The 16,975-nt window shown below is 36.1% G+C and overlaps 1 protein-coding gene across 14 annotated transcripts in view; it reads right to left on the bottom strand.

Annotated features, from left to right (window-relative positions):
• Positions 1–452: 452 nt before the first annotated feature.
• The window catches only part of KIF21A (kinesin family member 21A), a 153,192-nt gene continuing 136,669 nt past the window's right edge, over positions 453–16,975 (bottom strand). For all 14 annotated transcript variants that reach the window (XM_019808793.2, XM_019808792.2, XM_019808791.2 and 11 more), the window contains 5 exons: positions 10,301–10,465; positions 8,255–8,372; positions 6,667–6,837; positions 5,650–5,849; positions 453–1,725 (listed from right to left, as the gene is read on the bottom strand). In XM_019808793.2, coding sequence (XP_019664352.1) covers positions 1,632–1,725; positions 5,650–5,849; positions 6,667–6,837; positions 8,255–8,372; positions 10,301–10,465 — 748 coding nt within the window. In that variant the 3' untranslated portion in view covers positions 453–1,631. The remainder of the gene's footprint in view (positions 1,726–5,649; positions 5,850–6,666; positions 6,838–8,254; positions 8,373–10,300; positions 10,466–16,975) is intronic.

The following is a 16,975-nucleotide window of genomic DNA, read 5'->3' on the forward strand; positions in this document are numbered from 1 at the left end:
TATTTATTTATTCGACAGAGATAGAGACAGCCAGCGAGAAAGAGAGCACAAGCAGGGGGAGTGGGAGAGGAAGAGGCAGGCTCATAGCGGAGGAGCCTGATGTGGGGCTCGATCCCGCAACGCTGGGATCACGCCCTGAGCCGAAGGCAGACGCTCAACCGCTGTGCCACCCAGGCGCCCCCACCCTTTATTTCTTCTTCAATAACCAAATGCCTAAATTATAAGGTTTGATTTAATTCCCTAAATAGTGAGTTTCCTTGGTTCATCAAGATTAGGTTATGATTCAAACTTTTCAAGAATATTTCATGCCTAGTGAGCAAAAACAGGAATGCATATGAAGTGCTGGATAACAAAAAAAATGTCTTTCCTTATATCACACACAGAAAAAACAAAGTTTTACAAACACTAACCATTTTCATACAATTAGAAAAAGAACAAAAGAATGAAAACAATTCAGAGCAACACGTTTATTGAAGTGCTTGCTAAGCTTTCATTTACAAGCAAATATACTCAGGGGGAAAAAAATCACAAGACAATATTTTCAAATGTTATACCATCTACATAAAAATTAAACTTGCAGAATTTACAAATTAATATTCTGAGCACACAGATAAATTATACATCCTTTTGCAAAATCCAATCTACAGCATTTAAAAATTCATACAGTTACAATGTAAGACATTCTCTCTTTACAATCTACGTATTTACATAGCTTTTCCCACTGCAGATGATATCGTTCTCATCATAACTACCAAGGTTTGCAAACATAGTGTATTTAAAATATATTTAGCAGCATATAAAAAAATTAGATAAAGGGGGAAGGAAATACTACTATTAAATAAAAATGAAATTAAAAGGTGATAATAGAAACAACTCCATAGGAAAATAGATCAAAATATATTTCTGTTAGGACATCGAAAATGTTTGTCATCACAGAATGTATGCACAGCACTAATAAAACAATTTAACAGCATTTTAGTCCTGAGCACAGAATATAGCACAGCTGTAAAACTTTGGTCAATACAAGTAAACATCAACATTTAACACAAACTGTTTAACATTCTTTGTTAGTAGATGAAGGTCAATTCCACCTTAGGAAAAATCATCAATAATATTCTATCTTATTTTTTTTCCCATTATATTAAAAGGGCTTTGAAATTTGGGAACCTTCTATAGACTGATATAAATACCAGACAAATGGACCATAATTTGACTAACATTCCCGATATGTTTAAATATATAAATCATCTGAACAGACTATACAATGAGTTACTAATGAGTAGCATTGTATTCCAGGTGTTTCCTGACTGTCACAAAAGCAGACATCTTACAATTCAAATAATTTTAAGGTGTTTTTTATAGCTAGGGACAAAAATCCAGCCACAAGAAAAGTGTGAATCAAGCAGTATACCAATTAAAGGATATATATGTATTGGCAGATATTAAAATTAAGCACACAGGCTAGTACTCAATTTTATTACAATACCATTTATAATCAGCAGTTGGATTCAGATATATTTTCCAGTTAATCCCATTCATAAGTTTTTGCCTAATAAATACAGGGCAACATTTCATAATGAACGTACAGAGTATGATCACAGTATTCAGTTTATGACTATCTTCATTCATTTTTAATTACTGGCAATATCTTCCCCCAGATCTGCTGGGTCAGAGATCTGGCCATCTTGCAAATTGCGAGCCTTCCAAATTCTCACAGTTCGATCACTACAAAACAAATTAAAAATGAACATGTGAAAAGAGGCAGAAAGACAAAGGAATAGCTCTTAGAATTATTTACTGTGAAAACATTTTTTGAAGAGGACTTCAATAGATGTAAGTAAAAATACACATTGTCCCATACATATATCAAACAGATAACCCATAATAATGATATTAAAAACAGTTCATATTGTCAAGGGCTTACTATATGGCAGGCATGGTTACTATGTCCCCTTTAAATATAAATATATTCAATTCTCTTTACCACAGAGATAGATAATGCTATTATCCCCTTTGTATTGATGAGCAAATTGAGATCCAGAGAGGTTAAGTAATTTGCTCGATATCACAAAGCATGTGATAGAACCAAGATTTCAACCTAGGCAGTCTGGTTCTAGGGCCCCACCTCCTAATCACTACAACGGATCTGCACGCATTGTTTCAAAAAAAACCACATGATACAACACTGTCACAGATCTTCAGGCACAAGAGCCCACAGTTAGGTTACAATCAGGCTTCTGGGAAGGGAAGAGATAGGCCAGGGTTTCCCGGGAGCTGGTGAATATGGCAACAGTTAGGAAGAGTTACCCTCAGGTGAAATCAGCGTAAGCCCACAAGAAAAGCAGGAGTCTACTGAGAAGTGGACTGATACTCCACTATCATGGATCACAGAAGACTCAGAGTGTTTCTGAGAAAACCTGTTTTTGTTCACCCAGCATGTGGGTACTGGGGAATGGTCATTAAATCATCATATTTCTTACTGTGTCTCTCCTAGCTTTAAGGGAGTGTTACTTTTCTCCAATTACCTAATAAACTCGCAGCCAAAAGAAAGAGTTTCCATAGAATTTCATAGTTAAAAGGCACTTCAGAGATGATGCAGTCCATTCCAAGGATAAACAGAGTTTAGTTACATGTCCAATGTAACATAGTAAAGGGCAGAGGTGAGCCTAGGATCCAGGCTTTCTAGTTATCTAATCAGTAATCTCTGTTCTCCCTAAAAGTTCTTATCACAAGCAAACAAGAAACCTTTTTTCTTTTTTTGTATGTATTTGAGATGACAGATGTTAACTAAATTTATTGTGGTAATCATTTCACAATATACATAAGTCAAATCATTATGCTGTCTACCTTAAACTTATATAACGCTATATGCCAATTATATCTCAATAAAACCGGGGAAAAATAGTAATCTTCTCACCAACCCACACAGCATATGTACACTGATAACAGCAAGGGATATGTTCATTCATCCACCCATTCATTTATTCAACCATCCGTTCAACAAATGTTGAGAACTTGCTGTGTTCCAGGCACTATTCAGGTGCTTGAGACAATTTAAAATCAAACAAGCAAACAAACGAATAACAAAACCTTCTTCCACTGTAGATTATACATTCTAACAAGAGGAGACAGTGCCTGCAAAGCAGTTAGAATAATGCCTGGCAAATACTAAGCACTATACAAGTGTGTGCTAATTGACAAATAAATAAGTAGAACTAATCTGAAAATAGCCTTTCTGAGTTTATTGGCCATTTTCCTGATTTTTTTAAAAAGATTTTATTTATTTATTTGACAGAGAGAGAGGCAGTGAGAGAGGGAACACAAGCAGGGGGAGTGGAAGAGGGAGAAGCAGGCTTCCCACTGAACAGGGAGCCCGATGCGGGGCTCAATCCCAGAACACTAGGATCATGACTTGGGCCAAAGGCAGATGCCCAACGACTTAGCCACCCAGGTGTCCCACTTTCCCTATTTTTAAATTACATAGTAAAGACATTTGCATCTGGTGCACCATGGGCAAACTGAGAAAAAGTTCAGTTCTTCAAAAGTAAGACTATACTGGGGGCGCCTGGGTGGCACAGCGGTTAAGCGTCTGCCTTCGGCTCAGGGCGTGATCCCGGCGTTATGGGATCGAGCCCCACATCAGGCTCCTCTGCTATGAGCCTGCTTCTTCCTCTCCCACTCCCCCTGCTTGTGTTCCCTCTCTCGCTGGCTGTCTCTATCTCTGTTGAATAAATAAATAAAATCTTTAAAAAAAAAAAAAAAGTAAGACTATACTGTGGGGGCGCCTGGGTGGCGCAGTCGTTAAGCATCTGCCTTCGGCTCAGGGCGTGATCCCAGCATTCTAGGATCGAGCCCCACGTCAGGCTCTTCTGCTGGGAGCCTGCTTCTTCCTCTCCCATGCCCCCTGTTTGTGTTCCCTCTCTGGCTGGCTGTCTCTCTCCGTTAAATAAATAAAATCTTTAAAAAAAAAAAAAAGTAAGACTATACTGTGGAAGAGAGGTGTTACAGTAACATCACACTTCACCCACCAGATCTCAGTGACATACAGTACTTTTAGAGTCTTACACTGAGTGCCCCACAGCTTTAAGGGGTATTAAGTTATTTCCAGTAAATTATCAAAGACACAGCAAGTTTCCAAGAGAATAAACAAAAGTGGTGAGTCTTAAGAAAGTAATACATTTTGAAATAACATCAATAAAGCACCAAAGGTAAGTATCTTAGAAAAACACAAAATAAATCAGCTTTGAAGTACTTTAGAGCTAGGAGAAAGTAAATCCAAGTGAAAAGAGGGATTCAATTAAAATAGCACCAATAATAAGAGATGCCATAGAAATATAGCAGAGGTTTCAAAATAAAGTCAGGGTAATTGTGCATTTAGGATAGATGAATCAAGAATGTGCTCTGATTAAATTAAACGTAAAAATGGCAAAAGGAGATTTTCAAGGTAGATATTCATAAGACATTATATTTTATTTGAATGAGACCAACACCTCACATTAGAGTATATATGCTTTCCTTGCCAAAGTACTTATATACATATTATGACATTTTTATGGTCATAACATCTTCTCCACTTCCTTCAAGCATCTTAAACGTCACTTCTTCAGTGAGGCCTTCACCAACCACCCTATTGTGTGACCTCCTCCCCATGATACTCTCTTCCTTGTTCCCTGCTTTATTTTTCTCCATAGTACTTATCACTATGTAACGTATTCTAGTTATTTTCTTTTCTTCTACTTAGAATGAAACTGGGGGTCTGTTTTCTTCACAGCTCTTCCCAAGAGTCTGGAACAGTGCCTGACATATTGGGAGACTCATCATGAATGGAAAAATAAGCAAATGAACCCCCTCAATCCAGCCTCCCTAAGAGGGAGGAAGTAGATATTATTATTAAGTACTTATACAGCCGATCCTTGAACAACACGGGTTTGAACTGCGAGGGTCCACTTTCACATGGATATTTTTGATGAACACAGCACAGCACTATAAGTGTATTTTCTCTTCCTTATGATTTTCTTAATAACATTTTCTTTCCTCTACCTTCCTTTAATGTAAGAATATAGTATATAATACAGATAACATACAAAATATGTGTTAATTGACTAATTGTACTATTGGTAAGGCTTCCAGTCAACAGCAAGTTATTAGCAGTTTAGTTTTGGGGGAGTCAAAGTTATATCTGGATTTTCAACTATTCAGGGGTCAGTGCCCCCTAAGCCTGCATGGTCCAAGGGTCAACTGTACTTTACAGAGAGGTAGAAAAGAAGCAAAGAGATTTTTTTAAATGATTTATTCTAAATGTGAAGAATGGCAAGTATGGTCTTTCTTGAAAAAAAATCTTTAAAAATTAGTCACCTATAAATGATTTTTTTTTTTTAATTAGAATCCAGGGGAAGATCTGGCAGCAGAGTTCCTAGGATAAGCAGAGTCCTGACACAGAAGTAACACTATTCTCATGTACTCTGGGAATTAAACTCAGTGCCCAAAGTGCACATCAGAAAATATAAATAAGAGAGCTTAAATGGAATGATTGTAATAAAAGAAGGGTTTTTATATGTTCTATGTTTCCAGACATTTACAACTTACAATATTTATTAAATCTGAACACAAACAACCAATACAGAGAAAAATCACACAGGAAAAACTTACTCGGCTGCAGTAAAAATGTGGGTGGAATTGACACATATGGCATTGATAGGACTATCATGACCCTTCATCTCTCCGACTGGCACAAAAGTATCCATGTTCCAAAGCTTCAGAATGCCTCCTCTGCAGCCACTGAGCAGAACTGGGTGCCCTGGCACCACTCCTAGGGCACAGACCCAATCCTTATGGGCATTTGGAACTTGCTGAGAGAAAGAAAGAGAAATTAGCAGTTTAAGAGGAACCTTCCAAAATGAAATTTTCACACCAAAGTTAAAACATTTTTGTTGACAAGACAATATTTGGAACACTGAATGGCCTGGAAACTATAAAAATCATTTTCTATCCAATCATTCTTAGTGACTTAAAGAAATAAATCTGCAATTTGCTTCCAAATTGTCTCTGTTATTATCAGTGTTATCAATATTACAGACCTATCATGTTAAAAATCTTACAGACACAGAAAGTACACAGAATTTTTCACATCACATTCTCTTCATGGGAGTTAAGTATCTCACCTTTCTCTAAAATGAATTTAATTCAACAGGTTTGAAAACTACAGCCTGGTATGTGCACTATAAAGAATGCGTCATAAAATCATTGCCTTCAACCTTTGGTAGAAAACATGGAGGCTTGAGGCTTTTTGGAGAAGACTACAGTTAACATATATTTCATAATGAGTAAACAGTAATTAAAAGCTCAAACTATATTACTATCTTTGAGTGTAAATATATTTATATGAATAATAAAAAAGTCACAACCATGGTATATCTATAAAAGATTTTGAATGCAATAAATGCATCTATTGCCAAGTCTGTTCCACTGACATGCATGCTACTTGTTCATTTTGTTTTCACCTATTCTTATCTAGAAGGTATTATTAAATATTGAATGTTGCCCTTCTCATAATTAGTAACTCTCGTGGCTGAAGATGAAACACTCTTTAAGAGGCACTTCGAGTTCTTACACAGACTACTGGTAACTCTGAGTACCCACTCCAGCCCATGAAAGGTTTTGCATTACCTGCAGAAGGTCTTTTTGAGCTAAGTCCCATTTCTTGATTCCATTATCTCTGGACCCACTAAATAGGTTATCCCCTTGTATGGTTAGTGCTTCAATGCCATCATAATGAGGGGGCTCAAAATTGTGGGTGGGACTCACAGTTCCCAGAGCCCCTTCAGTTACATCAAACATCTAAAAAAGAGAGAGAAAGCAGACATCCTATTTAACTTACAAATAAACACCTATATGTGTTCATACACACACATACAAATGTATATTAACCAGATGTGACTTGTTTTGTTCCAATATTTTACTAAATTAACTAAATTAACCTGGTATGAATGACTCAGGAGGAACCCGGGCCCTGTTTTCACATTATTTTTTCTTAATCTCACATGCTTATGTGTCTGTAGGCTTTTAAGAAAGGCACCCAATTTTTTCATGTCCGAGTGTATAAATGATATGTTCAAGAATACAAATACTACATATCAATCCACTTGAAAGTCATAGAAATGATATGGCTGTTATTTAAACACTATTAGATAGCTCTGCAATCCCGGTGATCATCTCAAATTTCCCAAAGTTGCTATTCAAAACCTCCCACCCCCCTCAGTTGCTCCTTCTCTCTTAGCTGTTGATTTCCTGAAAAGGCTAGCATGATCAAAAATAAACTTTTTGGGCTCTTCCCTCTATCCCAAAAGTTTCCTTTTATCTTTAAACATTCTCTTACCCTTCCCTTCTTTTCAGATGCTAAAGTGTGCTTACTGCTTCCCAAGGTTCACATCACTGATGTGGTTCTAACTTTTCCTACCGCCTTCATCAATTACCACCACTTCCCTCTTCACACTCCCTCTCCACCGGAGCCTGCTTCCTAAGCAGACAGGCATACTCAAGTCTTAACAAATACAAAACCCTCTTCCTTTAACCATTCTATTTTCATGTCACCAACTCATTTCTCATCTCTTAATCTCAGATTCTGAAAGCAGTATTTATTCTTTTCCTATCTCTCTGTTACTGTATCCTCTTTTTATTCCTAATTGGTTCTTACAGGAATTCCCAAGGCTGAGTCCTAGCAACCTTTCTCTCCTTTGGCCATGCCAGCTACTCTAACCCCTTGAACACCTGCTTCTATTCAAATGGCTCCCAAACCTGCATGTCTTAACTTACACTGAGCTCTAGACTTGCCTTTCAAATGGCCTACTCACCTACATGAGGATGAGGATGACTTCTATTACTTAGTATCTCAAATTTAACATTTCCAGAACCAAACTGTGCATCTTCCCTTATCTGCTTATTTCATAAGATCTAAAGACCATAATAAATTCAGTATAAAAGATGGTGACAGTGAAACTTTTGCATTAGTTGGATGACTGAGCCAAAGATCTTTAAAATCCCTCCCAAATTATCTTCTATGAAAAATGAGAATACATGATCGAATAATAAGACAATAAAATCAGAAACTATGAGTGAGGAAAAGATCATGAAGAAAAAGTAAAGGATAGAAATGGAAAAAAAGAAAACTGATTAAGAGAAAAGGGTTCTAGGTGCATCTGAATACTTCACATCTATCATTTAATAGAAGAATATAATTCAACTCTATAATACACACTTTGATGTAATGATCCTTGGAGCCAGTGACGATTAGATCTTGTCCATTAGAAATCTGATCTACGGTAAGGCACATAACAGGGCCTAGGTGTCCTGTTAACTTTCCTGTAGACTGAAACCTTTAAAAAGAAAGAAAAAGAATTTTATTTTAAAATATTTCTTAATGTGCTGAGGCTAAGCCTCAACATAAATAATCTATATTCTTTGATGAAACTGTTCACTAATTTTCTTTTTTATTTTAGCTCTGCCTCTTTGCAACTCCCTTTAATTTCAAAGTCAAAAAATGGCCAAACTAACCTATTCTATGATTGAAGTGTGAGTAGTCCTAAATAAGTTATTCCAAAGTACTAATGTCATTCAGACGGTAAACAAAAAGGCAGCAAAACTTGCTAAAGACTAACTTTAAATCCAACCTATTAAGGTAAATCCTTAATCTGTTAAATGTCCAAATATGTTATAAAACTATGACCAAGGTCCAATTTAGAATTTGATTAAGACAACTGTTATCACATATAACTACACAATCAATAATATAGAAAAAGACTATAGCAAATACATATATTCTCACATATACACACACACGTATGTACACCCATCATATACACAAGTACACACACATATATACACCTATGCACAAAAACATGTGTATATGTGTGTCAGAAAGTAGGCGGTCTATTTCATCAGTTATTATAAAGATTGGAAATGACCAGGATATATAGCTAAGGCAGAAAAATGTATGATATCAATTGTCAGGGATTAACAATGAACCTTTGTCTCACAGTCCTACCTCAATCAAGCTGCTGGAATACAGAGATATATTTAACTTGTAGAATATTAGTTTCTAGAAAACTATTCTCTTACTTTGTTACAATAAATCTCCATTTAGTCATGTTGCTGAAATCAAGCAGATTTCAAAGAACCTAACTTTTCAGCAAAAATAGAAAGTGTAAAGATTTTCAAAAGCTGGTATCTTTTCTGCCTCATGTCATGTCTTTGAGTGTCTTCTTCCATGGTGCTCTGACTATGAGGCAAGTTTTAATATCTTCAAGAATAAACTAAGTACTTACCTCTTTTCTCATTTTCTTAAACAAGCACTATGTTCAATTTTCTACATTCTATTTCTAAAACACAAAACTGTGTTTCTTCTCTCTTTCTCTCTCATCTATTTACCTGTAAATTATGTTTATTAAACTTTCTCAGGCATGTGTTAAAACGTTACAAGTTATAAATAGTAATTTGCAGTTTCCAAACTACCCATCACTCAGTATCCTGTAATTGCCTGTTTAGGGACCATTATCCTCCATTACAACAGGAGCCCTAAGAAGGTAGATACCACATTTGTCTTGCACAATCTTTATTTCCAGAACCTACCATAGTCTTGGTGCAGTGCCTGCCAGAATCGATGTTGAAAAAATACTTAACTAACAAATGAATATTCCCTTGCCACCAAAATTTTAAGAACAAGAAAAGAAGCTAAAATAAACACTCAACTGAAGGATAAAAGCTCATATTTCATGGTAAATAAAAAACAAATCAGAGATGTAATGCTTTAGATTTCAACTTATCATTTTTTACCCATTTTGATCTTCTTAATACTTTATCTTTTCTATATATTTTATATTCACAAAAACCCTATAAGGATTTATGCCCAAATTTGTTAAATTAAGTTTATAAACTGAAAATTTTGAAATATAAGATCTTTAAGTGATGCTGCCCCCAAAATAACTCTTTCAAAGGTCCTAGTGAAACTAGAATGAGAATCTTGATCTCTTCCTAGTAAAGAACACAAACTATAGATGATTATTAAGAGAGGTTATTTTCCTTCATATACTTTTTTTCTATCAATAGAGATTAAAAGAAAGGAAAATTGTGAGTGCTAATAAGGACAGAAGAGACATTTAGAGGTATTGGGCCAAATAGAAAAGCATATGATTTTATATTAACTTCTGGGGTTATAAAAATTAGATTTCATATGCACCAATATGTTATTAATATCTGAAAACTCTATTTGCCATATAGAAGAAATACATTTTCTTAAAAATTCTACCTTTTAAGATCCCACATTCTGACAGCATTTCCAGATGCTGCATAGAGGAAAGTGCCCGTTGGGTTTAGAGCAATTTGATTTATCTGGTTTTCTCCAGAAGGAATAGCTACTGTCCGGCTGGTACTTGCAGAACAGGCATCTCCAAGAGTAACTTGACCTGAAGATCTTAACAGAGACACAACAAAGTCACATTTCTGGGCAAGAGTTCAGCTTAGGGTTCCTTGAATTCCTAGGAAACTGGCTGTAGGCAAACAAGGTCTGTGTCTTCTGGTCACCATGTCAACCGTCCCAAGCACAGAACCTCACACACACATACCTGGCACTTATAAACACATTTGATGAGGAAGGGGATAAATGAATGACTAAAACAAGATGATATGGCTTAAAATTCTTAGTTTGTAAGTCTTGTATAATGCTAGGAATTCCAAGCCCTGAGTTTGGAATGACCAGAACATCATTCAAAATAGATTAGATGTCAAAGATTTAAAAAAAATAAAATAAAATAAAAAAACAAAACCCACAACAAATGATACCATGCTACATAGGTAATTAGTTTTCCTGCAGCTTCCAGAAGCCCCCACCCCACCCCCAAGGGGCCAGGCCTTCCAGTACTCCTTTTGCCCATAAGAATTGCCTTCTGAATTGAAGACATGAAGGATTTTTCAAACCATTCTCAGTTTTAGTTTACTCTAACTCAATCATACATGGAGTCTACCATGTGCTAACGACTTGAACATAACATTTCTATTTCCTCCGATAAATTCTAAGTGATAAATATATTCTTAAATTCTGCAACATTTTCTTAGTTAACATCTAAAATATCAAGTTATAATTAATCTTTTTAAATTTGACTTTAGTGAGTCAGCTAGACTGGCAGATTTCTAAGATACAGTGTTCCTTTTTCTATAAAATTTCCCTCAAGAGACTTGTATTCAGTACAGTAATTTATGAGTAGTCCTCAAAATACAAATTAGGACTTATGTTAATAAACCCTACCCTACAAATTATATTTTCTATGTTCCTTTGCTTATTTAAAACAAGAGTTCACCCCATTTTAATTGTGTAAAACAGTTCATCAATCTTATAGCAAAAAGAATCATTATTTGCTCTACATTTTAAAGACACAGATGATGACACAGAAAATAAACTCATCCTCTAATAGTCCAACCTAACCCACAGTTATGAAATTGGTGTTCACACAAAAGCAGTCTAGGTCCTAAAACAAACAAACAAAAAACCTCTCAGTTATTCAATACCTGCTAATTAAAGGTTACAAATACTTCTTAACTGTTTACTATGGTATTTTAGCCATTTTTCCAAGGAGCAGTATTCATTTGAAGCAAGTAATGTAAATCATTTAACTTCATCAAGGAATAAATACTATGAACATGCAATACCTTGTATTTGGGAGGGAGGGAGGAAATATGAAATGTATACTTAGTCACAGATCAAATATGACTCATTCCTTCCTGTTTAATACCAGGCTCTTTTTTTTTATTTAAATTCAATTAGCCAACATATAGTACATCATTAGTTTCAGATATGGAGGTCAATAATTCATCAGTTGCATATAACACACAGTGCTCATCACATCACGTGCCCTCCTTAATGCCCATCACCCAATTACCCCATCCCTCCAACCACCTCCCCTCCAGCAACCCTCAGTTTGTTTCCTGTAGTTAAGTCTCTCATGGTTTTCTCCATCTCTATTACTTTGCATTTAATTTTCCCTCCCTTCCCCTACGATCCTCTGCACTGTTTCTTACATTCTGCATATGAGTGAAGCCATATGATAATTGTCTTTCTCTGATTGACTTATTTCACTCAGCATAATACTATCCAGTTCCATCCATGTCGATGTATATGGTAAGTATTCATCCTTTCTGACGGCTGAAAAATATTCCATTGTGGATATAGATATAGATATATGTATATATCTAGATATATACACAACATGTATATAGTACATCTTCTTTATCCATTCATCCATCAATGGACATATGGGCTCTTTCCACAGGTTGGCTATTGTGGACATTGCTCCTATAAACATTGGGGTGCAGGTGCCCCGTCGGATCACTACATTTGTATCTTTGGGGTAAATACCTAGTAGTGCAATTGCTGGGTTGTAGGGTAGCTCTGTTTTTAACTTTTGAGGAAGCTCCATACTGTTTTCCAGAGTGGCTGCACCAGCCTGCATTCCCACCAACAGTGTAAGAGGGTACCCCTTTCTCTGCATCCTCTCCCACATTTGTTGTTTCTGGACTTGTTAATTTTAGCCATTCGAACTGGTGTGAGGTGGTATCTTATCGTAGTTTTGATTTGTATTTCCCTGATGCCAAGTGATATTGAGCATTTTTTCGTGTGTTTGTTGGCCATTTGTACGTCTTCTTTGCAGAAATGTTTGTTCATGTCTTCTGCCTATTTCTTGACTGGATCATTGGTTTTGGGAGTGTTGAGTTTGATAAATTCTTTATAGATCTTGGATACTAGCCTTTACATGCTATGTCATTTGCAAATATCTTCTCTCATTCTGAGGTTGCCTTTTAGTTTTATTGATGGTTTCCTTTGCTGTGCAAAAGCTTTTTATCTGGACAAAGTCCCAATAGTTCATTTTGCTTTTGTTTCCCTTGCCTTTGGAGACAAATCTAGCAAGAAAGAAGTTGCTGCAGCCAAGGTCACAGAGGTTGCTGCCAAGGTTCTCCTCTAGGATTTTAATGGATTCCTTCCCACATCAAGGTCTTTCACCCATTTTGAGTTTGTGTATGATGTAAGAAAATGGTCCGGTTTTATTCTTCTACATGTGGCTGTTTAATTTTCCCAATACCATTTGTGGAAGAGACTGTCCTTTTTCCATCAGATATTCTTTCCTGCTTTGTCAAAAGTTAGTTGACACTGAGTTGAGGGTCCATTTCTGGGTTCACTATTCTGTTCCACTGATCTATGTGTCTGTTTTTGTGCGAATACCATACTGTCTTGATGATCACAGCCTTGTAACATAGCTTGAAGTTGGGCATCATGATGCCACCAGCTTTAGTTTTCTTTTTCAACATTCCTCTGGCTATTCAGGGTCTTTTCTGGTTCCATATAAATTTTAGGATTATTTGTTCCAGCTCTGTGAAAAATGTCAACGGTATTTTGATAGGGATTACACTGAATGTGTAGATTGCTCTGGGTAGCATAGAAATTTTAACAATATTTATTCATCCAATCCATGAGCATGGAATGTTTTTTCCATTTCCTTGTGTCTTCCTCAATTTCTTTCCCAAGTGTTCTGTAGTTTCTAGAGTACAGATCCTTTTCCTCTTTGGTTAGGTTTATTCCTAGGTACCTTATGGTTTGAGGTGCAACTGTAAATGGGATCAATTCCTTAATTTCTCTTTCTTCTGCCTCATTGTTGGTATATAGAAATGCAACTGATTTCTGTGCATTGACTTTATATCCTGCCACTTTGCTGAGTTCCTGCATGAGTTCTAGCAATTTTGGGGTGGACTCTTTTGGGCTTTCCACATAAAGTATCATGTCATCTGTGAAGAGTGAGGGTTTGACTTCTTCTCTGCTGATTCTGATGCCTTTTATTTCTTTTTGTTGTCTGCTGAAGCTAGGACTTCTGGTACTATGTTGAAAAACAGAAGTGCGAGTGGGCATCCCTGTCATGTTTCTGACCATAAAGGAAAAGCTCTGTTTTTCCCCATTGAGAATGATATTCGCTGTGGGCTTTTCATAGCTGGTTTTTATGATATTGAGGTATGTCTCTTTATCCCTATACTTTGAAGAGTTTTAATCAAGAAAGGATGCTGTATTTTGTCAAATGCTTTTTCTGCATCAATTGAGAGGATCATATGGTTCTTGTCTTTCTCTTATTAATGTGATCTATCACATTGATGGATTTGCAAATGCTGAACCATACTCACATCCCAGGAATAAATCCCACTTGGTCATGGTGAATAATCCTTTTAATGTACTCTTGGATCCTATTGGCTAGTATCTTGGTGAGAGTATTTTGGCATCTATGTTCATCAGGGATATTGGTCTGTAATTCTCCTTTTAATGGGGTCTTTGGTTTTGGGATTAAAGAAATGCTGGCCTCATAGAACGAGTTTGGAAGTTTTTCTTCCATTCCTATTTTTTTGAAACAGCTTCGGAAGAATAGTTATTAGTTCTTATTTTGCTTCTTGGGAGATTTTTTATTACGGTTTCAATTTCTTTGCTGATTATGGGTCTGTTCAGGTTTTTTATTTCTTCCTGCCACAGTTTTGGTAGTTTATAAGTTTCTAGGAATGCATCCATTTCTTCCAGATTGCCTAATTTGTTGGCATATAGTTGCTCATAATATGTTCTTAAAATTGTATTTCATTGGTGTTGGTCATTATCTTTCCCTTTTCATTAATGATTTTATTATTTTGGGTCCTTTCTCTTTTCTTTTTGATAAGCCTGGCTAGGTGTTTATTGATCTTATTAATTCTTTCAAAGAACCATCTCCGAGTTTCACTGATCTGTTCTACTGTTATTGGTTTCTATTTCATTGATTTCTGCTCTAATCTTTATTATTTCTTGTCTCCTGCTTGGTTTAGGCTCTATTTGCTGTTCTTTCTCCAGCTCCTTTAGGTGTAAGGTTAGGTTGTGTATTTGAGACTTTTCTAGTTTCTTGAGAAAGGCTTGAATTGCTGTACACTTCCCTCTTAGGACTGCCTTTGCTGCATCCCAAAGGTTTTGAACAGTTGTGTTTTCATTTTCATTTGTTTCCATGATTTTTTAAAATTCTTTAATTTCCTGGTTGACCCATTCATTTTTTAGTAGGATGTTCTTTAACCTCCAAGTATTTAAGTTCCTTCCAAATTTCCTCTTGTGATTAAGCTCAAGTTTCAAAGTATTGTGGTCTGAAAATATGCAGGGAATGATCCCAATCTTTTGGTACCTGTGGAGACATGATCTGTGACCCAGTATATGATCTATTCTGGAGAATGTTCCATGTGCACTCGAAAAGAATGTGCATTCTGTTGGTTTAGGATGGAATGCTCTAAATATATCTGTGAAGTCCATCTGGTCTAGCGTGTCATTCAAAGCCTTGTTTCCTTGTTGATCTCCTGCTTAGATATCTGTCTATTGTTGTGAGTGAGCTGTTAAAGTCCCCTACTATTATTCTATTATTATTCATGTGTTTCTTTAATTTTGTTATTAATTGGTTTATATAATTGTCTGCTCCCAAGTTAGGAGCATAAATATTTATAATTGTTAGATTTTCTTGTTGGACAGACCCTTTAAGTATGATATAATGTCCTCTTCATCTCTTAACTAGTCTTTGGTTTAAAATCTAATTTGTCTGATATAAGGATTGCTACCCCAGCTTTCTTTTGATGTCCATTAACATGATAGATGGTTCTCCACCCCCTCACTTTAGTCTGGAAGTGTCTTTGGGTCTAAAATGTGTCTCTTGTAGATAGCATATTGATAGGTCTTGCTTTTTTATTCAGTCTGAGACCCTGTGTCTTTTGATTGAAGCCTTTAGCCCATTTACATTCAGAGTAACTACAGAAAGATATGAATTTAGTGCCATTGTATTACCTCTAAAATCACTGTTTCTGTGTATTGTCTTTGTTCTTTTCAGGTCTGTGTTACTTTTGGGATCTCTCTTTATATACAGGATCCCCTTTAATATTTCCGGCAGGGCTGGTTTAGTGACCTCAAATTCTTTTAGTTTCTGTTTGTCCTGGAAGCTCTTTATCTCTCCTTCCATTCTGAATGACAGCCTTGCTGGATATAGTATTCTTGGCTTCATGTTTTTCTCATTTAGTACCCTGAATATATCATGCCAGCCCTTTCTGTCCTGCCAGGTGTCTGTGAATAGGTCTCCTACCCTTGTAGGTCTAATGTTCCTACTCTTGTAGGTTAAAGACTTCTTGTCTCAAGCTGCTTTCAGGATTTTCTCTTTGTCCCTGAAATTTGCAAGCTTCACTATTATATGTTGGGGTGTTGATCTATTTTTATCGATTTTGAGGGGGGTTCTCTGTGCCTCCTGGACTTGAATGCCTGTTTTCTTACCCAGATTAGGGAAGTTCTCAGCCATAATTTGCTCAAATATAGCTTCTGCCCCCCTCCCTCTTCCTCTGGGACTCTAATAATCCTGTTTCGCTTTATGGTATCGCTGATCTCTCGAATCCTCCCTCATGGTCCAGTAATTGTTTATCTCTCTTTTGCTCAGTTTCCTTATTCTCCATAATTTTATCTTCTATAACACTTATTCTCTCTTTTGCCTCATTTATCCTAGAAGTAAGAGCCTCCATTGTTGATTGAGTCTCAGCAATACCCTTTTTGATTTCAACCTGGTTAGATCTTAGTTCTTTTATTTCTTCAGAAAGGGATTCTCTAGTGTCTTATATGCTTTTTTCAAGCCCAGCTAGTATCCTTAAAATCGTTGTTCTGATTTCTAGCTCTGAGATTTCACTAATATCCATACTTATTAAGTCTCTAGCATTAAGTACTGCCTCTTGTTCTTTTTTCTGGGAATTTTTCCTTCTGGTCATTTTCTCCAGAGAAGAATAGATAAATGAGAAAACAAAAAAGAGACAAAAAATAAAAATATCAACCACAACCCCAGTGAAATATACACTAGACAAATCAAAAGAGATCAGACAGCAAAAAAAGAAAAATAAAGGGAAAAAAGAATATAATCAAACA

Source organism: Ailuropoda melanoleuca, chromosome 16 (assembly GCF_002007445.2).
Source record: "Ailuropoda melanoleuca isolate Jingjing chromosome 16, ASM200744v2, whole genome shotgun sequence".
NCBI lineage: Eukaryota > Metazoa > Chordata > Mammalia > Carnivora > Ursidae > Ailuropoda > Ailuropoda melanoleuca.